The sequence below is a fragment of the Mytilus edulis genome, chromosome 2 (assembly GCF_963676685.1).
Source record: "Mytilus edulis chromosome 2, xbMytEdul2.2, whole genome shotgun sequence".
Lineage (NCBI taxonomy): Eukaryota > Metazoa > Mollusca > Bivalvia > Mytilida > Mytilidae > Mytilus > Mytilus edulis.
In genome coordinates this window covers 28176408-28203976 of record NC_092345.1, presented here as the reverse complement: position 1 = coordinate 28203976, position 27569 = coordinate 28176408, and the positions used below count along the sequence as shown (strand labels likewise).

At 30.7% G+C, this 27569-nt stretch overlaps 1 protein-coding gene across 2 annotated transcripts in view; it reads left to right on the top strand.

Annotated features, from left to right (window-relative positions):
• LOC139511883 (homeobox protein Hox-B5b-like) overlaps positions 1-27569 on the top strand; it is a 61908-nt gene that overhangs the window by 11019 nt on the left and 23320 nt on the right. The window contains exons 1-2 of one of the 2 annotated variants that reach the window (XM_071299022.1): positions 15308-15442; positions 24273-24931. In XM_071299022.1, the coding sequence (XP_071155123.1) occupies positions 24397-24931 (535 nt within the window). In that variant the 5' untranslated portion in view covers positions 15308-15442; positions 24273-24396. Of the gene's footprint in view, positions 1-15307; positions 15443-24272; positions 24932-27569 lie in introns of those variants that run through there. The other variant, XM_071299021.1, reaches the window with a different exon arrangement.

Genomic DNA, 27569 nt, shown 5'->3' with positions numbered 1-27569 from the left:
ACTGTCCTTAATACGATTAAATAGTTCAATATATATCAGTGTACTTTCTAATATTTGTGACTTGAGTCTCGTAATGACATAAAAATCCTTCGATTATTTACTCAAGCAGACTTTTACCGTCTTTGATGTGGAAATGAAAACAAAAAGAGTACTTATGCAAATTACGAGAAAGATCAAAAAGCGATGGTATCATTATTACATTTGTCGCCAAAAGAACATATTCTTAAAAGCTGATAATGTAACACAGTTAGCAAGCTTGGCATTTAATGGAGCGTACAGAGTTGATAAAATGGAAAATCTGATCAAAGACCTCATGCTTTCTGTTTATTGCTGGAAAAGTATTGTGAAAAATAGCGATGCGTGTTAAACAGTGACCAATAAAATCGAATAATAATTCGGATTTCATTACAAACCATTTGCTCAATTTATCTGCATGATGATTTTTCAATTTTCTCAAAATATACGCTTTACATAATTGGCGTTCATAAATCAAAGGCAGAAACGTAACAATATACACGTGTTAATCAAATGACGCGAACATGGCTACGTAACAGAAGGCTTGATCAGAAATCCACTGTAATCTACAACGAAGGGCGGTTTTATAGCTGAAATTGACGACGCCTACTTTATGTAGATCGATCCTAATGAATGTTCAAACAATTAGGTAATCAATTACTATTGTTAGGTATTAAAATGTATTCTATATAAAATCAGAGTATATTGGAATCCGTGTGAAAAATTTGAATTTTTGTTATGTCTTGTTCAGCATTACAACAGCTTGAATGCATTTACGAGTTTTTGCTGTACGACTTAAAGATCTTAAATTTTCTTTTTATTACGCATACAAAACCCTAAGTTCATGGTATGTTAAATCCCGAATCGCCTATCATAACATTATCGATTAAAACGATGTTTAATGGGGATTTCATCATAGATCAAAAGACTTACATCAAACGCAACTAAAATTTACTCCTGATTTCAGGTGCGCATGCGTAACGATGATATAATTCTGAGTTGTTAACAAATTATTTTTTTCATATAAACTGGGTATTAAACTAAAAATGCGACGTAAAAAAATATCCAGGTTAAGCCTTAAATCCAATTTCATCATCACGCCTAGTACCGAGTGTGTCTTCTTGTATGTAACACATTGTGTTTCAGATTTTATGTCATAACTAACATCTCATGAAGAGAATACAAAAAAATGTTAATGAACTTAATAATCTAATTACACCTTATGTAAGAATCCTGGGTTTTGATTGGTTGATAGCCAGTGTATTTTTCTCCAATTTACTATTATCAAATGAATATCGTTCATTTTTTAACGCCGCCGGGGTATATGCAAAAAGGATATGCCTTTTTTACCCTCTCTGCCGTGGTATTTGCCACAAAAAACTCTATCCGACTTGACGCTTGTAACGTCACGATCATCAATGCGTTTTAATTAAACAGATATGGCATGTTCTTGAGGGGTATTTGTGAAAAATACCAGTCGAGAGAATGTTAAATTTCACGAGCAGTAAGTACTAGTATCAAAGGTCAAGGTATTTTTTATATTGATTGTTCGTAGTGCTCTACATTTTTTTTATTTCTCTTATTGAAGGACCTTCTGTCTGATTTTAAAAGTAAACTGTAAAATTAATTGAATTAGCTCTCGCGGCGATATAGCATTTTACAGCGGCGAAAAGTAAACACCAATCAATCAATCAATTTTCGTTATCTCTGCGCATGTATGTTCATAAAAATAGGGCGAGATGATATACCAAGGATGCAACAAAAGAAACATATATCGAATAATAACAGGCTAACTGAACTTGAAGACAAACCAAAAACAACAGCCAACAGCCAACAGCCAACAGAACACTACACAGCCAACAAGTACCTTTAGTATATCAAGGGTTTGGATGGACGCATGTACACCAGGTATCAACTGCATGTCACTGCTCGACTAGTAATCTTCATATATCTGTAACTCAAATGTTACTCATCCATATTCCCTAGTATGTTCCGAATGATAGGACGATATCAAAATAAACGCAACTATTATTTTTCTTTATTCAACACATTCTTTCAATTGTTCTTAAGAGGATAGTTTTCTATTCATACCTCCTTTGCTTATTGACATTCGTTTAGATTTTAACCGAATTATAATTCAATATCTATAATATGTAAATGCATCAAAAAGATCGAATAGTGCCTGATGACGTAATTTTAGCGTTCAAGTATGGACGATCTATAACGTGTGTATAAATCCCAACAGACAAAAACGGGTTTCTGACTTGTTTCTGACTTGAAACTCGTAAGGCAATACAATTTCAATTTTTTTTTCAAATAATACCAGCAATAATGCCTAAATGACAAATCTAAATTACGCACACGTGATTTGTTGCATTTGATATAAATCTCTCAGGAATACAATTCGGTTAGGGAGCTACCATTTGATTTTTAGGGGGGGGGGGGGCTGGGATGAAAAATTTTGTCCTGCATTTTATTTTAGTTGTAATCTCTGTCCTGCCTTTTTATTTTTCACTCTATTCGGTCCTGCCTTCATTTTTTTTGCAAGTGTCGCATCCTGCCCTTTTTTACTCAAAATTCCTCTCCTGCCTATATTTTCAAACCCCCCCCCCCCCCACCCACCCACCCTAAAATTCAAATGGTAGCTCCCTTAAGCAAAAGAAGACAAAATCATTTTGAGCAACAAACACAAAGAGTCAAACATGAAAACAAAACCATCATGTGCGAACTTTGAAATCATGGTTCTAGCAAATGATACTAATCATCTAGTAAAAATGGCTTACATGTTACCTTGACCTTAAGATAATGGTGAGAACCTTTCTTATTAACCAATATTTTATATTTTACCAGAAATTCGATCATGACAGTTGTCTTCTAACAGGAATCTTACTTTATCATAATCATTACGGAAATGCTGAGTAATTTGATAAAACGGTTGCATTTTTCTTGTGTTTTACTGACGGCTAATGTAATAAATATTTTCTAGGGAATGTATGAAATCAGTTATTTACTAAAACGACATAAATATAGTCTAAATTGAATACAAACATTTCTCCCAGAGCATAAATTAGCGGACTAACATTATATTTATGTAGTAGGATGTGAACAGATGTTATGTTATGTACTGATTTATTAGAATAATTTTTATCAGGTGTTCACTAAATATATCCACCCAGTCCGAACTACTGAATGTTATTCAGTTATATATTACATCTTTCTCAACAAAAGACATATGTTCGGTCATTCACCAAGTGATACGTTGTAGATAGCTAACAACACTTAATAATCTTCATAGGCGACAATAGTAACATTGTTTTACTCGATACAGACATTAGAATTTTTTTTTTTTTATTTAACGAACCATTGATAGAAATTGAAGAATAATTGGGTCAGTATTTTAGTGTGCAAGAAATGTAGGTTCCCCTTTGCTTCTCTAAACGCAATTTGTACTTATCTCCCTTGCCATAAAATAAATGTTTCGTCACACCTTAGTCAAGACTTCTCATGTCCTTTCAGTCTAAGGAAAGTATAGGATTGTTGTCAGAGTGCGTGAAGTGTCTAGAAAAAAAATATAATCGACAGCACACGACCGAGCAGAATAGCCATACTCTTCATTCTGAATTCCATGTTATTTTCAAACATGTAAAATGGGCATTTATAAGATTTCACAACACAAGATTTTGCGGCACTTGACCTATTGACACCATACACCATGCAGCATATTCCCCAAATATGGTTTTCTAATCCCAAAGTGTAAAGGGGACCGTTTATGATCTCTTGTTATGATACTCGAATAGTTATTTTTGTATAAACCATAACTTATAATACAACTTTATGATATACATACGATTATTAAATGATATGAGCAAATAAGCCCTAATACGGATAAATCAGCATGTGCAATACTAAAAACGTTCCACTGTCGATATAAATCAAGAGTTAATATTGCTCTTCGAACAGGGCCAATACGGAAAAAAACAGGGCCAATACAGAAAAAAGCGGGAAAAAAGTCGTATTAGCCCTAGGGCTAATACAGGACGTTCACTTCCGGTTTTCAATTTTCTTACGCCATTACTTTACTCTTGAAGTATCGTTATGCATAAAAACATTTGTATAATATTTTTTAAATTAAAGTCATAAAATAAACAGGTTAAATGATGTGCAATGTTTTGTAATGTCTTAATGTTTTCAAACGAAAAAAAAAGGGCAAATACAGAAAAAAGCGGGAAAAAAGCTGGATTGGCCCATGGGCTAATACGGGACGTTCACTTCCGGTTTTTAATTCTCTTATAATCATTTAATAAAAGTGTTATGAACTGGCTGTTTCTGTATTGGCACTGGTATAGATTCTCGGTCAGCTGTATTGGCCCTCGACCCTACGGGTCTCGAGGCCAATACAGCAAACCTTGAAATTATACCAGTGCCAATACAGAAACAGCCAGTTAATAACACTATAGTATCAAGTAGTGATGGTCTACCTCGTTAACAACAATGCCAGCAAGATCATTTATAACCACGAACGGTCTTTTTAAATAACACGATTTTTTGTATGTTCTTGTCTTTGGTCTCAAATTTGTTCGTCGTCTATTTGGAAAGCATTTAAATAAATCTGGTTGATATCGTTCATTTCCTTACCATAATAAATATCGTGATTTTTAACTAATTAACAATAAACTTCATTTGCTAAACTTCATTTGCTAAACTACGTCAGTTTGCGAAAGAAAACAAATCATATAAATAACATTTTAAAGACGGTCAACGCCCGTGTATGTTGTACATTGGTTCCATAAACAATATCTGAATGGCAAAACCTTTTCAAAGTTACAAAATATGAACTAAATTATTACGTCGATACACGCAAGATGTTGGCAGAACCTTCATGTCTAATTGTGTAGAAAAAAGACAGTAGTTAGCAGTTAGCGAATATAGCACATAACCAGACTGGCAATATGTCAATAGAGACATTGGCATTCTGTGTGGTGTTCATGTTGAGAATAAATGATAATAAATGTTGACCATCGAAGAATTGCAGCTTTCTGTTATAAGATAAACAATATTTATTCAAGTATGTTTTGTAGTTGAGTAGTATAAAAAAAAAGATAACAAGAATTGCAAAAATTGGACGACGCTGCAAACATTGACTTAGTTTGGCTATTGTGGCAAATATTAGACTATCAGTGACGCTAGAATCATTTTTTAAAGTCAAAAATTCAAATCAAGTACAAATTTGAAAGCATTTAGGACCACAAAATACTAAAATGTTTTGTCAAATACAACTAAGGTAATCTATTCCTTGAGTAGAATATCTTTTACTGGCTTCTTGATGTCTTTGAGGTTAACGTGTTCTATGGTTGTTATTTCGTTACATAAAATCAGGAACTTCGATTGTTAATGCATTTTTTTAGGTAAACAGCCATTTCAAATGAATCTATGCAGAGTTCTTAAATATTTGAACCAATGTAGACGAGGAAATAATCCAATATCTCACCTTTGTCATTGCAAACATTAAAACTAGAAGGTCCAGTCTTCTTGTAAGAACAAATATAGGATTATGTGTACGAAATAAGCGTTAAACATTATGAAAAAACACCCACACATTTATATGCGTATTTGTAATCACTAATAATAGTACATGATTTTGTAAATTTAGTAAAATCCGTTTTGTAGTATTTAGGATTACAATACATTCTCTTGTGTTGTAAAATTCAGGCGAGTGGAAGCAAAAACACAACAACTGGCGACGATAATAACTAATCGATTTGAAAAAAATACCAATCACAAACGTATTAAAAAATATAAATTGTGTTTAATATCAAATTGTCAAAACAATTATTTTACTGGTGGCAATATTCATTTCCTACATTCTGAATTTTTGTTGTATTCACAGTTTTTATTTATTCGTTATTTATTAAACAATAATTTATTAATTGCTAAATGAGTATTTCATAAATTCATAATATTTGTTTGATATGAATTTTATTATAAAAAAGTATTTATTTACAAATTTCGAATTTATTTTCTATTACCACATTTTCAACTCAGGTTCCTTAATTTTTCACGTATTCGTTTTTAATAATAGTAATCGATTAATTCAGATGTTGACTGAATGCGTTTAACTAAATGCGTTTGGATTCCCTTTAAATGTATAGATACAGATGTACAACTCAATTAAAACAAAAATAGATTACCAAATCAAGAACTGTTTATTGTTTAGATTGAAAAAAGCATTCATTGACGAGCACACACGGGCTCATTCTTTTCTCCGTTTGAAAATATGTTCTGATTCCGTTTTTTTGTTTTTCCTCTCCTTTATATAGTTTATACCTGGACTTCCGATATATCAACGTACCATATCCCAACGCGTGTCAACCAATGCCATAAACCTGACATTATTTAAATGCAATTGTACAGATATTAATGTTTATCTCCATAAAAAAGGAATTTGCGCTCATGAACGTGTATAACGTGCAAAAACGTATTTTCACATACGCTCACTAAAATGAAGCCAAAGATAAATTCAAAACTACAAAGAACTTTTTTTTTAAATTTAAGAATTCAAGAAATATGATTTTTGTTCTGTATGAGAATCAGTTATTGGACAAATGATTCCGTAGGCAGTAAAGTAATATAACAAAATACTGAACGCCAAGGAAATTTCAAAAACAGCAAAGTCCCTTATCAAATGGCAAAATCAAAAATTCAAACTCGTCAAACGAATGGGAAAGAACTGTCATTTTTCACGAATTGGTTGAAGTTGATTTAACAAAAATCAACAATGATTTTGAACCATAAATTTTCTGTTCAACCTTTAATGAAGTGGTTCTTTAAAAGGCCCAAAGTTAGAAAGTCTGAAATGGTTGAGCATGATATATATAATTTTGTGAGTTGATATAGTTCAGTGTTATTAGTTGGTGCAAGTTGACTGATCACGGCTGATCCAATTAGGTATAACATGACTTTTAATGTGACATATTGCAAAATATATTGTTTTACTATCTTGAATAAAAAGTATATATATATTTATACCAAAAATATTTAAGGGCAAAACTGATATAGCCTTAAATAGTTTTTTTCTACACTTGACTATTGAATTATGAATAAGTTCAATGGTCTGTTCATCATGCTAACTGTTCTGTTTTGTCGGATGTTCTTTTAAAGGAACGTTACCAGTTTTGAATCATTTATTTTTAATTCTTGAAATATTTACAGTACATTTGTTTCAATATTTGTCTTTAGTTAAGTTTATTATGAATAACATTTCAAAGCAGAAAATAACTTTCAGATTGATGCAGAAATGTGTAGAATAGACAGGTTTTAACCTAGGATGAATAAACTTTAATAATCTCCGATTTGTAATGAGTCTTAGATTTTGTTCACTATATCCGAACACACATGTTTCCTACACTGTAACAAAATGAATATTGCATGTTAAGTGATTTGTCTTTTTCAAAAATAAAGTAATATTCACTTACAATTGTAACGATTAAATGTAGCATTGAAAACATCGAAGCTGACGATATCAATATTACATCTACGAATTCATTATTATAATCGTGGGATACCATTTTTTTTTTGGATTTCGACGGTATAGGTTAAGCATGAATTTAAATATTCAATGAGCTAAAGACTTTCTTCGGGCTTGCATGCAGACCTCGACAAAACCACGAACATGCAAAATTTTCTTAATCAACAAAAATTGATATCAACTTTGTAAAATTGAGTCCACAGTAACTAAATAAACCAACAACAAAAGTGTTAATTTCGATATGTATTATTTCTACAAAAACAAAGTGTACCTGTTAGAGAAGCATTACTTCTTTGATAAGGGTTCATTAATTAAGGTGGTACCCAACTCCTTCACTAAAATTAATTCGGCTCGTTTAATTTTCATAAAATTTTGACAAAGTGTTTATTTTGACCCTTTGACAAAAATATAAAAAAAAATTCCAAACAATTTGAATCAACAATTTTATTAGAAAAATTACACTGGTTATATAGCAGTTTGACAAACACTAATTTTGATCATCGAGAAGCTTAATATTGCCTTCACAACGCAATCGTTTAGCCGACTTAACAGAGTTATCGCCCTGTAGTGTTATGTACCACCTTAATGGAAATTCTTAATTGAGACCATGGACATGAACTGCTTAGGAACTACGTCTTGTGTTTTTCAAGTTTGTCACATAATCGAAACCGTTTCCATATATACAACAGTTATTGATTATTTAATAAAGAATCGTACATTTCATACGTTATACCTGAAATTCAGCATTACTTTTTGGAAATGAGACTGAAAGTAGTGTATTCCCATGTTAACTGTATGCAATATAGGATATATTAAGAACATTAAATAATTGGTTATGAAAAAGCAATAACCCAATTAAAATATTTTTCAAAACCACCATTTAACTATTTCAAGTCCAATTTCTTTAAAATACGCGTTGAACATATTCCAATAAACTAACAAATGTTTCATCCAACATATTAAGCGGAATATCAGATAAAAAGTTAACATGCATGTGAAATAAATCCTTCATATAATTTTTGATCCATCTTAATCGAAATTTGTATTTCCTTGTTACAATCATTTTCTTTTTTTTTCAAATTCATTGATTGCGCAGACATTATCAACAACCAAGAGTTATAATATTTTGTGATCTGAACAATCAATACCGGTTCTGAAAGTCCAATGAAATCACTAAGGATTAGAGAACATGACACGAAGTAAAATTTGGGTGTTACCATCAGAACTCAAAGGCAATCAAAAATATATTAAGACATGGACGTCATTACTTCTGTCACGTTATATACTTAAAATATGGAAATTGTTTTTACAATTGTAATTATAACTATAAAATCCGTCTGGATCATTTTCCTATTGAGAGGGTTTCTGAGAAAAATAAAATATTGTTCATTAAAGTACAGAAATATCGCTATTCGACTTCTCTAACAAATGAATTGTAGTCTTAAACGTTTGACTGTCCCTTTGGTATCTTTCTTCCCTCGTTTAGTTTGATCTAAACATCATCTATAGAATAAATACTACAAACGTTGAGTCTTGTAAAAAAAAATTGAAAGAAGTACTAATTAATTTCTATAGAGTTTTTCTGGAGTTACCTTCATCAGGAACGTTCAATGAGAATTCTTGAAATCAAAGGATGTAAAGCGACCGAAAACATTTAAGAGTTATAAACCACAAAGTACCTAAACAATAGCCAAAACCACCTAAACTCAACTTTGCCTGAGGGAGTTGAAACCTTCAAAATTTATAAATGGGTAACTTTAGATAGTTTGTTTAATTAATTTTCAAATAACTTCGTGTTCTATCATTCCAGCACTGATCAGACATTTTCTTGTAGTCAATCAAGTACTTTCAGTACATTTGCAGACAGTTCAGTATGTTATTATTTGTACAGGTAGATTTGTACAGGAAAATTTGTACAGCATAATTAAAGCAGTCTGAACAGATCTTAATTAACTGCATCGAATGGTCGAAACAGTACTTAATTTACCGCTGTAGAAAATACTGAAAAACAACTAAATGTTTGAACATGACTAAACACTTTGTTATTGTTCAGTCTTTAAAGTGCTGTTCAGATCAAAATGATCGTTTCTGTTTACTAGAAAAAAAGTTAAATCACAAAATACTGAACTCCGAGGAAAATTCAAAACGGAAAATCTCTACTCAAATGGCAAAATCAAAAGCTCAAACACATCAAACGAATGGATAACAATTGTCATATTCTTGACTAGGTACTATTATTTGTCTGTTTGTCTTTTTCTTGTATATTTCTCTCCTCTATTATACTACTTACTCTTAAAACAGTCAGCACCGCTTACTCGTAGAATCATACATTTTAACATTTATACTTGTATTGTTTATATTTGATATTGAACTCCATCAGTGTCTTATTTACAACCCTATTTACAGTGATCATAGCATTATATTTTGCTATTTCTTGATTTTGGCATTTCTTCTGGACATTGAAAAATATGCAAGTGATTTATTCCCACGGTATTTTATGATGAATGAAAGAAATTGTGTTGCTCTATATTGAAACCGCAATAGGAAGCATGGTTTAAATATGCCCTTTGTAAATTATATCAAAGTTTTCATTCGCGTCTTTTATAAGCACATGAGATCACCCAAAGTTTATGGTGGGGTTTGTGTTGCTCAGTCTTTAGTTTTCTATGTTGTTTCTTGTGAACTATTATTTGTCTGTTTGTCTTTTACATTTTAAGTCATGGCGTTGTCAGTTTATTTTCGATTGATGAGTTTGATTCTTCCTCTGGTATCTCTCACCCTACTTTTATACAGTTTAAAAGGTATATATTGCATTGCATTTTGGGAACAAACACTCGGCCACATATCAATACAGTTTCCTAGTTTCTGAGGTATTTACATTGATGGAGGAAATAGGATGATACAATTAAACAATTGGACCAAAGAGGCCATTATAGTCACATTTTTGTCAAATTTATGTACTAGTACTTTGTTAACTTTTCGTCATTACTCTTGGATATGACAATCAACGTAGATTTGATAATATCTTTTTTTGAGGTAATGATACTATATAAAATTAAGAATGGAAATGGGGAATGTGCCAAAGAGAAAATAACTCGACCATAGAAAAAAAACAACAGAAGGTCACCAACAGGTCTTCAATGTAGAGAGAAATTCCCGCACCCGGAGGCGTCCTTTAGCTGGCCCCTAAACAAATATATACTTGTTCAGTGATAATGAACGCCATACTAATTTCCGAATTGTACACAAGAAACAAAAATTAAAATAATACAAGACTAACAAAGGCCAGGGGCTCCTGACGTGGGACAGGCGCAATAGTCTATTTTTAAAAAATCAATTTCATCTCTTTCGTGATGAAAAACATAAAAATCCGAGAACTTTATTCATTTATAAATTAAAATTTTAACTAAATGACAGCTACAGCTGTCTTAAGTCAGCAGCCTGAATTCCAAGATGTTTGATATCTGAGTTAGCTTTTGAAGTCTGACTAGTCTGATCGATTTTTTCTTAAAATATGGAATGAAATTTGATGATGAATCTTTGAGTATTTTATTACATATTTAATGATATGTTATCTTCTGTATTGTATTTACGATCCATCGAAAAAAAAGGGATTTGGTTTATGCAAATTGTGTCATGATTACAGTATATGTGAGTTAAGGGAACATTTTCTAACTCTAAATTGTTTTTAGACAATTAAAAAAGCATCGAATAGAGTCTAAATATATACATATATATATAAAACACGTTTCAGCTCAACTTTGCTTTAGTAAATATTAACATCATCTCGTTTCAAAATAAATAATTCATCAACTGAAAATGTACAATTTCATTTTATTTTCATTTACAAAATCGATGGACCGCCATGCTGACCCTGTGCAAATTCCACCCCAATGCAATTATACGAGGTCTTCAATTTAAAATGTCAGGATAGGCAATAAAAAGTAAAATAACAAAAATACTGAACTCCAAGGAAATTTTAAAACGGAAAGTCCCTAATCAAATGGCAAAATCAAATGATAAAACACATCAAACGAATGGACAACAACTGTCATATTCTTGACTTGGAACAGGTATTCTCATATGTAGAAAATGGTGGATTGAACCTGGTATTATAGCGTTCAACACAGTCGCATCAAATTCCATTATATTTATAACGATGCGTGAAAAAAACAGACATAATAGGTAAAATTGTCAAAATACGAATACAGCCATCATCACCGTGACACAATCTCAATCAGAACAAAAACAAACAAATATATAACAGTTCTCACGTCTTCAACGATATTTGAAAACTATTTATACATGAACTTATTCAAAGTATATAAGTGAAAACGTATGAAATGTCACACCACAACATTGTTACTTCATGCATTCGTGTCAATTATTAACTAACACCATAGCTTGTCCAGTTAAATCATGAAAGGGTTTATTTCTGTGCTTATATTCTGTTCTTTGATCAGATGTTTTCATGCCAGCAATATAAGTAACTAGTTCCCATTATCAGTATCATTTTAAAGAGCAATGGTATTTATTGCTTTGTAAATAGGCTTTTATAATTGGAAGTAATTGTCAACACTTGAAGATGCTACTTCAGGCATGTTGCTGTAGCTCATTTCTTGTCCTGTGTAAGATTTATTATCATTTAATGGGTATTTCCTCACATTTTTCTCTTCTTGAGATTTGTATAATTTGATAAGCTGTTTGAACTGTCTCTTAACATTCTAGTTCAGTATATAGAATTCGGAAAACACATTTGTCGTAATCAAAAATACTAATATTATGTGTTCTGTATTATTAACAAGGATGACCTTGTTGGAATCCGAAGTTACGCTACGGCGTATACTTCAGGGACTTCTTTTTTGTTTTTTTTTAAATTCATAAACGGAAAAACCTACGCTTGCACAAACTATCGCTGGGTGTCATTACATGTGTCATTTGCTTATACTTTAGTGGTGTATAATACTTTTGAAATCCGTCTAGACTCGGCGGTTGAGCTAGCTATAAAATCATGTCAAAACCACTATTTTCTGCAAAAGAAAATGCATGTACCGAGTCAAGAATTTGACAGTTGGTTTTTCATTCTTTTGATGTGTTTGAACTTTTGATTCTGCCATTTGATAAGGGGCTTTACGTTTTGAATTTTCTTTAGAGTTCGGTATTTTTGTCATTTTACATTTTATAAATATCGTGCGTCCGGAGACCTTTAACCTAAACTTTTGAAAATGAAGGATGTAAAAATACGTAGCCCCATTATGAGTTTCATTACTAAAAGGAACCTAAAAGGAATAGTCAAATTCATCGATCTAAAGCCAGCTTTGTCTGAAGGAGTAAATCTTAGTTCTAAATAATTGTCTATTTCATCAATTGTATCTAGGAAATGTATTTTATAAATCGTCTAAGTGTCGAAGCACAGACTACTGATCTGATAAAATCATCGGAGACTAACGGTCCAACATCAAATGTATCGACCCATGCAGTGATAGTTCTATCAATAGATGTTAACTATTTAGGGCAACATCTCAAACCTACAGTTTGCTATACCATTACATTTGCTTGTCAATCGTTCACGTATTGTTATAAAAGAGATAAGTAGAACGATTATAGCTGTAGTATGTTTAAATTTCTAATTAATATTTCATTGAATATTAATGTAACTTTACCGTTGTAGGAGTTTCAAAGCCCGTTGATAAATTATCAAGATTGTTATGAACTTCGGTAGTAAAATCAACCTATCTTTATAAAACTCGAGACTGTTTTTAACCTAGATTCATAACTATCCTTTTCACTTTGTGGATAGTTTCAAAGCCCGTTGATACATTATCTAGAGTGTTATGAACTTCGATAGTAATATCAGCCTATCTTCATAAAACTCCACACAGTTCTTATCCTAGGTGCATAACTATCCTTTACACTTTGTGGATAGTTGTTGTCTTATTGGTAATCGATAGGACGTCTCATTTGAAAACGGATTGTGTATATATGTATTGGTGGTGACTGATAATGAATTCTAAACAAATATTATGTGAGTTATAGTAAATAAGAATGTTTTCAGAAGTTAAGATTGAATTTGAAACTACTTATTTTGAAAGTATTTGTGATTGAAATGTTGTGAACTTGACGGGAAGGCCAAAAACCAGCTACAAGTTCAAACACACAGAGTTTGGTAGGTTGAATGCTGTAGTGTTATGAATCTACTTCGTAAAGTAATAGTATTCACAATACTATATTATCATGGAACAAATGACCATGGAAATCAAAAACAAAAGTTAAGGTAACTATCCCATAATCATTGAAGTTGCCAATTGTTTTTCGTCTATTGGATTGGTCTATTGATCATCCAGATGTTAGGCCCATTTCCCATTCGTGTAAATAAGTTATATTGGTAGGAAAGATGGGTTCTTATAAAAATAAAACCATATTTTAAGGATTTTTTTTTAGAAGAAAATAGGGTGAAGGACGAATCAGACGACGTAATTGAAAACTAAGACCGATAACTCATTGAAGACTCGTATTTATAGTCCAGTAGTCATGTTTCTTTTTTTACATTTTATATAAAATTATTCATCTGTTGTTCTATTCTAATTACTATTGACGTCATAATATCCTTAGTATATTATATATCAAATGAAGCACTTATAAAATTGAGAAAAGTATGTTAATTCACCTATAATATGCACAGAATGCAAGCTTGATTTACAAAAACTGCACGCTTCCTAATACTGTGTACCATATTGCAAGTTTTGTATAGAATCATACTGATCTCTTCAGCCTTGACGGTGATCATAGCGTTGTACTTTATAGTAAGATTTAATGAATATTTGATACGTGTGGAATAATTTACACTTAAATTTACCCCGCAGAAGTAATGTAATACTCAACCCAGTCCATAATAACTTTGTATTATTATCATTATGTATTTGTCATTAAGATATAATACGTATTAAACATATACTATGAACATTCGTAAGTGTGAGTATTAATAATAAATATTCTCTCTTTTTGTTACTAGTAAAAGTTAATATAGTTTTTCATTGTTTCATAGTTAACCTTATTACTTAGTTTATTTTAATAACTGTCTGTATGTTTGTAAAGCTTATGTTATTATTATTTTGTGCCACGCGTTTGACAGTTTTAGTTTTTAACCCAATTTTGTTTTTTGTCCATAGATTTACGAGTTTTGAACAGCGGTATACTGTTGCCTTTATTTTGAACTATTTGTATAAACATGTAAAGAAAGAAATACATATCTGCTGGCTGGATATAGCGACTGGCAAACAATTTATTATATGATTCGAATTACTTCCAAATTCGGATAAGACGTTTTTAAAAAACAAGTGTTTCTAGGGTTTATGTTGTAACAGTAAATGATCTAACGTTTTGAAGACAACGGGACATATAAATTTAATTAAACAAGTAAATATAAGCGACAAAGATACTGAATCTCAAATGGAAATTTGTAAAACGTTGACATTTATATTTGTTCTTATAATATTCAATTTCACATTTTGATTAATACGTCCAATCAAAATTATATGCGTACAAATGTAAAATTTTCACATTAATATTTTTCTTTAAAAAAAAGCATTAATCTAACTTTATCAAAACGCTTTTAAATTCCTAAGCCTATTAAAAAAATAGATTTTAAAATGCGCACTACTTTTCTTTTCAGAGTGAAAGTATGGCTTGTCGGGGAGATATTTATCAAACTTATTTTTCATTGGAAATAAAAATTTGTTTTTCATTCAGCCATGTAACTGGAAACTTACCAAGACCCGCCTACCTTTGAAACACATTCGTAATTGATACCCCTTCATGAACAGTATAACACTCAACACGTTAAAAAGTCTTAGCAATTATTTTCAAAAGATTGATTTAGAAATCGGAGGGCTTTTCATTTTGGTAAGTATCGCATGTAATGCAATTTATCAATGTTTACATAAATTAGAAAAAAATAAATTGGAATAGAAGACAACAAAAGTTAGAGTTAGAACAAAGTTTTGTTTGTTCACTAAAATGTAAACATTGCGTTTTTTTAACTAAGATTAATTTGTAATAGGGAAAAATATAATCTTACGGTTATAAAATACGATTCTGTGATAACAATTGGACAATACTAGATGATATTGTAAAGATATTTATTTAATGGTTATAATCGGAAATATCTCATTATTTATCTGGATAATACTTTACTCGTATGACAGACAGGTCTATATTTTCTTTACACTGCCTTTCAATTTTGTGCTGTTATATTATCTTATTTTGAATTTAGTTTAGATTTCACAAAAGCAATAGACATAAACAATAGAATTAACCGTCTCATCGTAATACTAAAATTTATAACATTTTATCAGTTTTTAGTTTTGATAAAATGCGTCTATTTTTAGCAATGCATTGAATATTGTTTCATTTGAAATGTATTTGTTCTACAAATATAATCATTGGATGCCAGTTATAAAATATTCCTCTAAATTCATTTAGTTTACATTATTTTTCTGTAAATTTTCTTACAAACATTGCATTCGTAATTTTTGATAACCATACTCTATAAGCAGTTTAATATGTTGCCAGTTATCAAACTTTATTTTTCCTGGGCGCTTAAAATTTCTATTTTTTCAAAAGAACAGTTTTAATACATATTCTCAAAATACAAATACAAGTTTGTATACTTGCATTTTCGTTTACCTTAAAACAATGAGAGCAAAATTTGCCTGTTCTTAATTTTCAAAATCCTAATTTGTCTTTAAATTCTATGTTTTTATCTTATCAAAAACTACAAATGATTTAATCCAAAACTCATACATTTTCTTCCCTCAAAATACAGTTCTTGATGAAGAAAAAGTTATCCTATACCTATATACCATTCATATTCGTGTTCTCATTTTTTCAAGGGGAGGGGTGCACTTCATTTGATTTGAATGTATTTTTTCAGAAAAAATAGGGACAACTGTTCTATTGGAAGATTATTCTTTAAAGAATTGCATTAAATAGATATCATCGACTTAAAAAGTGACTCTTTATTATTCTTTATTATCCTTTGCGAAATGGAGAGACCGGTCATCTATGCTTTCCACTCATAGAATGACTTGCTGTGAATATGTCTTAAGAACGCAAAATTGTTCAAAGCAAGAAAAGTATGAATAATATAAATATGGAATATTATTATAAGAAACCGTCTAAATATTAAACTTTTTATCTTGGGCTTCGTTTGCAATGATTAATATTTTTAAATTTATAATTTCAAGAAAAACAGTTATGTTTTGTTGCTTATTTTAATTATTAACATTTTGTTGTTTTTTAAATTATAAATTATTTCATACATTCATTTATATTATACGTGCAGATGATTATCAAGTGTTAGGGTTTCTTTTTGATATAAGTTTTCGTGGTGAATATTTCATTGCATGTCTATCCCCCACAAAAACAAAAGTTGTAAACGTACAAAATGGTTTCATTATTTTAACTCATTGATTAATAATTTCAAGAGATAGTGAACTAGTTCCACTGCATAATTTAATGATATTAATCATAACATGTTACATGACATAAATTATTTAAAATTTCACTGCTTTTTTATTTGAATGATATATTGACAAAACAAAAGTACTTTTTGTTTTTCTCCGTTTTGTTTCTATTTTTTCTTCACTTTTTAGATTAATAGACATACAGACGATTTTAATAACAACTGCGTCATGGGTCTTCCTTGGAGAAAATTTTAGCCATTACACTTTTTGAAATAAACGAGTTAAATCTTCAAACTTAATATTGGAATGGCGATTGGATTTCAGAAAATTCGACATTTCATTTCCTTAGCGATTGTGTTGAAACTTTCCCATGCCTTTTTAATACAAAGTACGAATTCGTTTTCGTTTGATGAATTTGAAATGCATTTGTATGCCGAATTCTTGAGCAAGTGAAATAGATTTCAAATATATTTCCCTCGACGTTTAATCATTCCAATACGAACGCTCTAGTGAATCAAATAAAGCTTTGTGAGTCAGAAAAAAATAAATGTCTTTTTCTGAGAGTGTAGTAATTTCGGTCAATACTTTAGCAGCTATTGTCCAGTAACCGCCATTACTGGTTGCAGACGTGAGGTCAAGTCTCGTGAGATTGTAATTATTTTCCTAAAAGGAAGATACATGGGTTTTAGGGCGAGAAATAATAAAGAAAAAGGTATTATTAACAACCATTTTTCAAGAACAATCCGACATGTTTCAAAGTTCTATCGGCGTTTCTTAAGAAAGACATTTATCATTTGCATTCCATTGCTGGGAAGGTTCCATGGTTTGAGTTCGTTTCTCGTCTCCTATGATTAAATTTTTCGCTTCGGGAAGCAAATAAGTTTGTCCAATTTGTGTAGAAATGAAAAATCACTTTTAACCTTATGAAAGTGAAATAAGTGTTCGCACCAGAAATTAGTTTATGGTTTTAATTCTTTAGACTTGAAATCTTCTTGTCATTTCATCCAAGTGAAATGAATTTTTGTTTGTTAATTATTTTCTTCGAGTTCTTGCAGGATAAGATCTCAAACACAACTTTTAATTTACATAGTTGGTAAAGTTATTTTGAATAATGCACGCAAAAAAAAAATGCAAGGTGCCTTGTACAATTAAGAACCCAATTTTTATCTGATCACATTAGAATATGCTGGTATTTTTAAATGATGTCATCCTGACAACGTTGAGATGCAGTAAATTATTTTCTTTCACAGTTTTGTTTCCTCTCCTTTGACTTCCACGAACTGTTAAAAATAATAAATTTACAATTATACGGCTATTCGATTCGGATACTAATGTGCTCCTCTATTCTTCTTGATGTATGTTATCCGTGAAATTTTCTGTCAAAGTATTTTGTTTAAAACCTAACATAAATTATTTTGATATTTATTGTAACAAATCCGCGTCAAAAAGTATTGTCTAAGTTTTAACAACATCCGATCACACCTAATTTTTTTGTTAAAATCCATGAACAGTTAAAATGCGTCAAATTGCTTTAACACACGAGAAATATTAAAATTCCTCTCGTCTTTTCTGCTTCACCGTAAAAAGATAATTGACTTCAGAGTCTGAATACGTCGAGAAAGATTTAGAGACAATAAATTTTGTGAAAATGTTTCTTCCGACAACGCTAATATTTATATCTACTTGAAAACCCGTAAAACCAAAGCGATGAACATAAAATCGCTCTCGTTATGGGCTATTCACATTGTCTAGGGGACTAATTTATCGGCCAGAAAATTGCTAGTTTATGCTTTTTGTGATATCCAAGTGTAAACTGAGCTTCTATAACGATACATGTCGTTGGTTTTCAATTATAACTGTGGTTTAGACACTGTTACTAGTTAAATGGACATCCAGTAATACACTGACGAGCTAATTTTATATATTGAATCATTGATGTCATTTATTGCTTAGCTTTGCATCACAATTTAATTTTTACAACATTTTTTTTCTTCGTTGATTCTTTGTGTCAATGTTTTATTTAAGCTAGTTTGTATTTATTGTTCTTTTTGTTTATCATAAATAAAAATAAGTTGTTATTAATGGGTTAATTTACTTAAGCAAATTTCTAATATATATATGATGTAAAGACAGAACAACTCACGAATAAAAACACTTTGTAACCTAAATTGTTTACAGTTTAATTCAACACGATTGTTTTCAGTAGGGAATATTCTTTTTCAAAGATGTTCTCCAATGCTTCATCTATGTAAAGGAGGTACTAGGTAGAGATTTAATTGAGTTGTCTGTTCACATGTTATGTCTTTTTTCGTGTCAAAATTCAAAGATAAATGTATATTTTTGGTCTTTGGTTGGGTTGTAGTCTCTTAGACACATTTCCCCATTTCCAATCTCAATTGTATGTATCCATACTTGTCTTTTTTTATCTTTCTGGAGCACCTGTTTTCGCTACCATACATGATCGAAGTATGTATCTGTAGTCATTTCTACACGTTATTCCTGGTTTATTGACCCATCCTATGATAGTTTTTTTGTGACTAGTTTGCGTACTATCCTTGTCCTCTGGGTTTCCGAAATGTTACAACTCCCCCTTCTTCGTGTAATTAGTTCCGTATCTTTTCCCCATTGTTTTGTAACGTACATAATAAAGATTTTTTGACGCATATCAAATCTTTGGTAACATATGTATTTTAAATGAGTAAAAAATTAAACATACAATTGATATATTCCCATCAGCAATTGAAAACATATTATTGTAATAATCGAGCAGTCCTAAGATAATGATCCCAGCTTTAGTTGATACATGATTCCTCAGAGTTTGAAAAACAATATTAATATCAATACAAATGTAGTGTTTTCTAATGCATTATATAAATAAATCTATTGCAATTGAGCAATTAATAAATGAACCCCAGGGAGAGTTAGGTTTACGAAAGTGTGACCATAAAACAGTGCATTAAATAAACTTTCTATTGATTCGAACAGATTTTCATTGTTGATAAACACAGTTTTATTAATATCGGTGTCATTGGAACAAATAGCATATCATGCAGAAAAATAAACATCATTTGTACTAACTACAATTGTCTTGGAAAGATTAAAAGGTTGTTATACAGTAGGGAGTTTGAAGTCATTACATAATGGTAACCGCAATCAGATGACATTGTAAAGTAGAATAATGATACAAAGTGCGAATAAATTCAAATTTAAAAGTTCAATCTCCAGTTGATTGATCGAACAATCGATCTATAAAACAATCGAATTTTGTTCTACTGAGATATGTATCCTAACATTGTGATCATAATGCACACATCGTAGATGTGTTTGATATGAATATAGAATCTGATATATAGTTGACTTGGTTTGATTATGTGCATAACCATAGTTTGAGTTGGTTTGTCTAGCTGCATTACCATAGCTTGATTTTGATAATCAGATAGATAATTTAGACATGGCTTGTTTCAGGGTCAGCATTTAAGATTTCTTTTTGTCGTGTGGAAATCTTTAAATATGAGAAATTCTTCCAACATCAAGACCTAAAGTAAATTTGCTCATGGTCATCTGCAAGAATAATTTGTAAAACCTTTACTAGCCTCTAGCCATTTCCATTATCGTGTCACCAAAAAGAATGATCTAGGTGTAAAAAAATTGACGACTCTTGGACGTTTCAGAGAACGAATGATTGATTGATTTAATGACCAGTGGGAAAATGTTACATGCATGTTCAGGACGACTCTCCTGAAATGTGAATATTGCATGACATTGTGCCAACAGCATAGAGTTTCAAATAAGATAAAGAAATAAACAAAAAGATACAGTATATCCGTGAGATATTTTACTTACAAGAAATCATGTGTTTTGTGGTTTGTTAGAGTATACAGAAATACAGCCAATTGCTTGTGAAATTAAAAAAAAATAGTATTCATCAAAACGTTTCTTTTTTTTAACAAGGGTAGGCAGATCACACTCCACCAGTTACAACCGTCAACATCGTGGTTTTTTTCATTCAGTCTTAAAGTTAGGCATGATGGTTGTAGTTGGTTTGTTTTGCTCATGCTTTAGTTATCTGTGTTGTGTTTTGTGTATTGTTGTTAGTAATGTTTTTGTTTTTGTTTTTTGCAATTGCATTTTAGTTTTTGATTGAGTTTAAATGTCCCTTTGATATCTTTCGAATCTCTATTTAAAAAAAAAACAGAAATCTAGCATAGTTTTTAATAAATGGTTTAGAATTTTAGTGTTGAATGTTATTTGTAAAATTTGTTTTATTTGTTTCTTTTTGACAAAGATTCTATGCAATATTAAATCTTACTTTTTCCATGGCAGATCTTAAGACCCAAGTATAAACTAAGTGAATGCGTCATAGGAAAGCTACATACCTTTGAAAATTTAAGCAAACTACGTAATGAGTGTTGCTTTTGATTTGTTTGATTTCCTAAGCATTTATAAAGCTATAGTATTGCAAATATAATTGCACTGTATTTAGACGCGCGTCTGGCGTATATACAAAATTTAGTCCTGGTATCTATGACGAGTTTATTTACAACCACTGGGTCGATGCCCGTGCTGGTGGAGATTTATTTCCCCGAGGGTATCACAAGCCCAGTAGTCAGCACTTTTTGTGCTGACATGAATTATCATGGATATTGTTATATTTATAAATTAACTGTTTACAAAATTTTGAATTTTATGAAATAATAAGGCTTTTCTACCCCAGGCATAGATTACCTTAGCTGTATTTGGCAACACTTTTAGGAATTTTGGATCTCAATGCTCTTCAACTTTGTACTTTATTTGGCTTTTTAACTTTTTTGGATTCGAGCGTCACTGATGAGTCTTTTGTTGACGAAACGCGCGTCTGGTGTATATACAAAATTTAGTCCTGGTATCTATGATGAGTTTATTTGAAGAAGAAAACACAATTAAGTGACGATATAGAATTTATATAGTTTGATATACAGTGATTAGTATATGTCTGACAAAATCATAACTGTCGTGGCATATTGAAGATGTGGAGGAGGTAGAAAGTGTGAAAGAGACATTTCACTTGTGTTTGTGTGTATTTTTATAGAAATAAGAAGATGCAATATGGTATCCAATAAGACAACCATCCACCAAAGCCCAAATGACGCAGATTAAAGTAACTATTAGTCATCGTAGGGCCATCTTTCAACAATGAGCAAAACCCATACCGTATTGTGTTCAGTTGTCTGTTATTCCAATTTTTTTTCATTTTTGTATATTTATTCCTCTAATGGTATATAAAATAATTTAATTCAAAAAGGAAAAGGACTTTTTGTGTCAGAGGTTAAGAATGCCAAAAACGAAAACGTTAATGCAAACGACTTGCTAATATAAACTAGAATCCGTGCTTTAGTAGACGTGTTTTGTAGAATTGCTAGCAGGTCAGATCAGGTCACGGCTGGTGTGCTCCATACCAGGAGTCAATATTCAGAATACATAAAACGTTCTTAGCATCAAACCTAAAATAAAATAATATTAAATGATGTCTTAAGGTATTTATTGTTGCAAGATTAATGCAATATGTAGAAGCTACAAAGAATGGCCAAAAACATAAAAGTAAAGACGGAAAATTTAAAAAGAAAATAAGTGACAAAATATTCTTATGATCATGTCGTGGTTATCAAAATCACAAATTATTTTCAACTTACAAGTTAAATTTGTACAGAAGGAGGAATTTAAAAGAACTTTGTATATTAACAGAGATTGGAAAATGATGAATGTTTAATGGATCTTAAAAACGTCGTAATGTATATACTAAGACCTTTTCAAATGTGTTATCCATTGAAAATCGTTTGGCCGAGTAAATTGTTCCAGATCGATGGATTATAAATGTTCATTTCTCTAAAGTCTGATTTGTTCAAACACATTTTGCAATCATTTGATAAAAATATAAAAAGGACAAACGCAAACAATGGGCTATAAATAAAAATTTTACTTTGATAAACGTATAATATATATTTTTTGAAAGATGACTAAAATGTAAAACATTCTGGGGAGATGTAAGCAATCGTAGATTTGAAAGAACGAGAATTTTTAAAATACACTGTATTGTTTCAATATATGATATAAAAAAGAATTTTACAAAAGTATTTTAGGGCAATGTGTTGGGATAATTTATTATGTATAATGAAGAAAATTATACGTTTTTAATTTCTTTTGTATCATTATTAGGACATAGAAAAATAAAAGTATTTAAAAATAAATCTAAACTATTTAAACTGAATTTACAGATCTGGGTGTCGAATATATATATAGAAAACATAAATTTTGTCGCTTTTTTCTACACACCTTTATCAAAGATGACAAAAACATTCTTTTTAACTATACAACTAGATATATAACTAGACATGCCTTTTTCTTGTGTATGTAAATCAATGTAGCGGTAATTTCTTTCAAGTGTATACATACATTTCTCTACTTAAGAGTTGATTTATTTCTCTCATTTTAGAGGCAACTGACCGAAACAACTATTCTGTTTAAAAAGATTATTGTATACTTAAGTTTTTCAGTGTAAGTTGTGAAAGGGTATGAATGGGCATATCTTGAGAACATCAAAATATTATAATATGGTCGTCAAAATCGCATTAAGCATGAATATACATACTTAGCCGAGTCGTCCAAGAAACAGCTTCTTTTATCATACTTCAGTTAGTTGACTCGCAATAATTTATCATCGGCATCATAAATACATTTTACACGAGTAAACTAGTTGGAAATGTGTCTTTTTATAAGTGGGTTAATGTTAGCTCTAAATGACTTTTCCTCCGACGTAAATTCTTCGTAAGCTAAAAATATTAACAGAGCGCAGATTATGCACACATTAATATATACTCTAAGATTTAGTTTTTGGTAGATTTTTGTTGGTTTTGTAAAAAAAAGGTTTGAAGATCGTTTTCATTGGGTAATATGTGGTAATCAGTGACCCATACACTGTGTAAGTTTATGCCCACGTGGGTTGAAAGATCGACAGATCAAGTTTTATTTACACGGTAAAGACTGATAGTGTACACTTGTTAAATAATGTCGGGATGTGCAAACTATAAAAACAAGGGACACGGTCTAACTGTTCAGGGACAGGTAAAGTATAATTTTGTTATAATTAATTAATTTAATGTGTAACGTTAAATTTTGAAACCTTGATTAAAATTTATCGCTCTTATGTTGACATGTGAATCCATAAACCTGCATTTAAAATTGATTTACTATTGGATATTTTAACTCACGTGATCAAAATGGCTTCATTTCAGTGGCGACTGCAGTTAAAGTCAAAGAGGCATCCCATAAACGAAGAAATTGACATAATTCATCCTCGTCCGACCCTGACCGCATTAGACAGTTTTACGATCTGAAAATAAAACACTATTATACCAAATGAGTTCCTACTTCGTCAATTCGCTGTCTACATGTTACGGACAGACAGTTGGATTGGAAAGTTGTGCCGAAGGAAATTTTCACAGAAATGGAACATTTCAACATTCCGGAGGAATATACCCCAGTTTCCACGGATCCAGGTACCCATTTTCTGCTAAAGACGAACGTTCCGAAGAACACAATGGGGACTATTATGCTACACAGCGATTGAGTCATATGCCGCATTCTAGCCCGTGTTCCTCACCCCATAGTATCCATGGAGGCACTCCAAATATACCGAATGTTCATCACATGCATTCATCAAATGACCGGTCGTGCAACATAAGAACATCTTCGAATAGTAATAGTTCGTATTACCCAAACGGTCAACTGACAAATGTGGATAGAAATAGATCGCCACCATCGCAACAACCACCCCCGATATCACCCCTTCCACAACAATCTCAGACACCACACTCACCCAGACCAGCTGATCAGAGCTATGGAGGATCTCCACAAATATATCCATGGATGAGACGGATGCAGTATGCTCAAGGTAAGGATGTTTCTTATTATAACGTCTTATATATTTTCAATCCAACAGTTGTTTTTTGTCTTGCTGTCAGATGGAGTAGGAAAGAAAAATAGACATGAGGTTGTTCTCATGATTTGAAACTTCCATCATAAACAATTACAAAGTATATATTTCTAAAGTAACAATATGTATTTTTTTTTAATTCTGTATTTTTTTATAGTGTAGGTTTATTTTACTTGAATGGGGTTTAATAATTGTTCAACAGATTTGAAATATTTGTGAATATAACTTTGTTTTAAAATTGGCTTTTACCTAAATATGCCCAAATAAATTCGACTTATTGTTGTATTTTTTGTTAATTTTCGTAAAACAATTGCTATACAAAGATTTGGCTTGCCCCTATATAAATACAAAGTAAATAAATTAATAAATAGATAAAAACAATCTCTCAAAATAAACTAAATAATTAATGTTTGGTTTCTTGGTATCAAAACAAGTAAAAATTCTAAAATAGTTATACAATTTTAAGAAGGTTTACAACAAAAGTTGTATATAGATTTTGTAAAAATATCTTTCATATAACAAAAATTCTTAAGTTGAATCTAGCTTGAGCCATTCAAATCTCATCTAAGGTCTACAATTATATTTTGAAAGTATTTAGTTTGATAATAAATAATTTATTATTGAATTTTTTAACAAACTGTTGAAATAATACAAACACAAACTTCATAAAATAGTTTTATTAGAACCCCGATTGTCGTACAAAAATGTTTTTTGTTCTCATTACGAGTTTTGTTAATGGCCGACTTCATCGGGGATTGTTTACAAAAATACTCGTGTCTGTGACGAATATTACCAACCAAACATATCTTTACAGATATAGATTTTAACACATTTAAAACACATATATTTTGAATGAAACCTTACGTTTTAATTGTATGTGTCCTAAAATAGATGAAATATAGAATAAATATAAAGATTCTATTTTGTATAAGAAAACTATTATAAAGTGTTAATTTTGCTTCTTATTATGTAGACACGTGCACAGAAGATAATAAATTTTCTAGTAACAACTAATGACCAATAAAAAAGAATTTATAATAAAAATGTTCAGTATTATTAATGCAATTGAATGTCATTAGAGGAAATTTATAAGCTAAATTCGAAATTCATGAGGAATATATTAGCTTCAAAGCATTTTCAAAAGTAAAAATACTTCCAATATCTTTATGGGATCAGGAGTAGTAAATCCGTTCCGCCTTGTCAGCCTATACGGACATAATTGAATATTTATCTGTATATGACACCTAAAGCCTTTAAGACCACTGATGGATGAAAATAAGAAATATACAAGGAAATTGACATTGGACTGTCCGACAATGGTGTACAATATCACAAGTAAATTATCAATGACCAAATGAATGGTAAATAACCGTGTACATTTCACTCATTTTGTAAAAAAATATATTTGAAAGTGTAAGTGTACTTTTATACCTGCGGTTTTTGTAGAAATAAAAATATTTAACATTTTTTAAAATCCGGAACACGTTTTGACGGAACCCTTAGCTTTCTTTTTAAAATATTATGCCGTCTTTTCATATGGATTGAATAAGTAACTATTTCTAAAACCTTGATATCGCATATTTTAAAATATTACCCGTATCACATTGATTTCCTGTGCATATATCTGTAAGTCAGTGTCTTTAAAAAGGTCGCTCCATGTCTGTTCAAATTTGATAAAATTCAAAACACTTTACTCCACATGATTTTTCGGTAATTTAATGAATTTAAAAAGGTGGCGATAGTGAGAATTTTCCAGTATGTACTCAACTTCTCATTTATAGTGGTGTTTCTTGCTGTGCAAAGCGTAATGCTTTTGTAATCGTCGTACCTAAATATTATAATACGAGCTACTTGTCAAAAATGATTTATGTCCCGAATAAAGAACTCTCTAGGCAATGAAGTTAAAAAAGAGTCCATTACATCGCTAGCTTGATCACTTTTAAATATGAACCTCAAAGAGAATTTGATGCTTGAATTATCATTCTCTTGATGTCTTATTTTAGCCTCATATTTTTTTGTTTTAAAACTGACGGTACTGAATTAAAGATTATTAATTATGTGAAGTTGTATCTATTCAGACAAAAACACAGTTTTTTGATTTGTAATAACTGTTTAATATAGTTTGATTAATTTTCAAATGAAAAAACACATTGTAATATAATTAAATTGTTTTAATCAATTTAAAAATAACACAACTACAGTAAAACTACATTTACTTATTTTTGTATTTGAAAATACCAAGGTTTCAATATTACTGCAAAATATTATAAACACTTATAAATGTAAACAAATTCAAACAAAATTCATAGTTGAATCACGAAAAACAATAACATGAACTAAATAAAATCTGCAGATTAGCAATGTTCCATTATAGTAAATTAATACTACTCGAGCATAACAAGGACAAAAGTTGTATGCAAAGTTTAAAACATAATCCTCAAGATTGAATTAAGTAAATTGACATAAGGTCGTTATTTAATAAATCAAAACAAAAAGATACAGTTTATTGATAAGGTCCTTTTCGTTCATGCTACGTAACGTAACCCTTAAAAAAATTGTCTTTTGAAATTATACGTACATAATTTAAAAGCAAAAT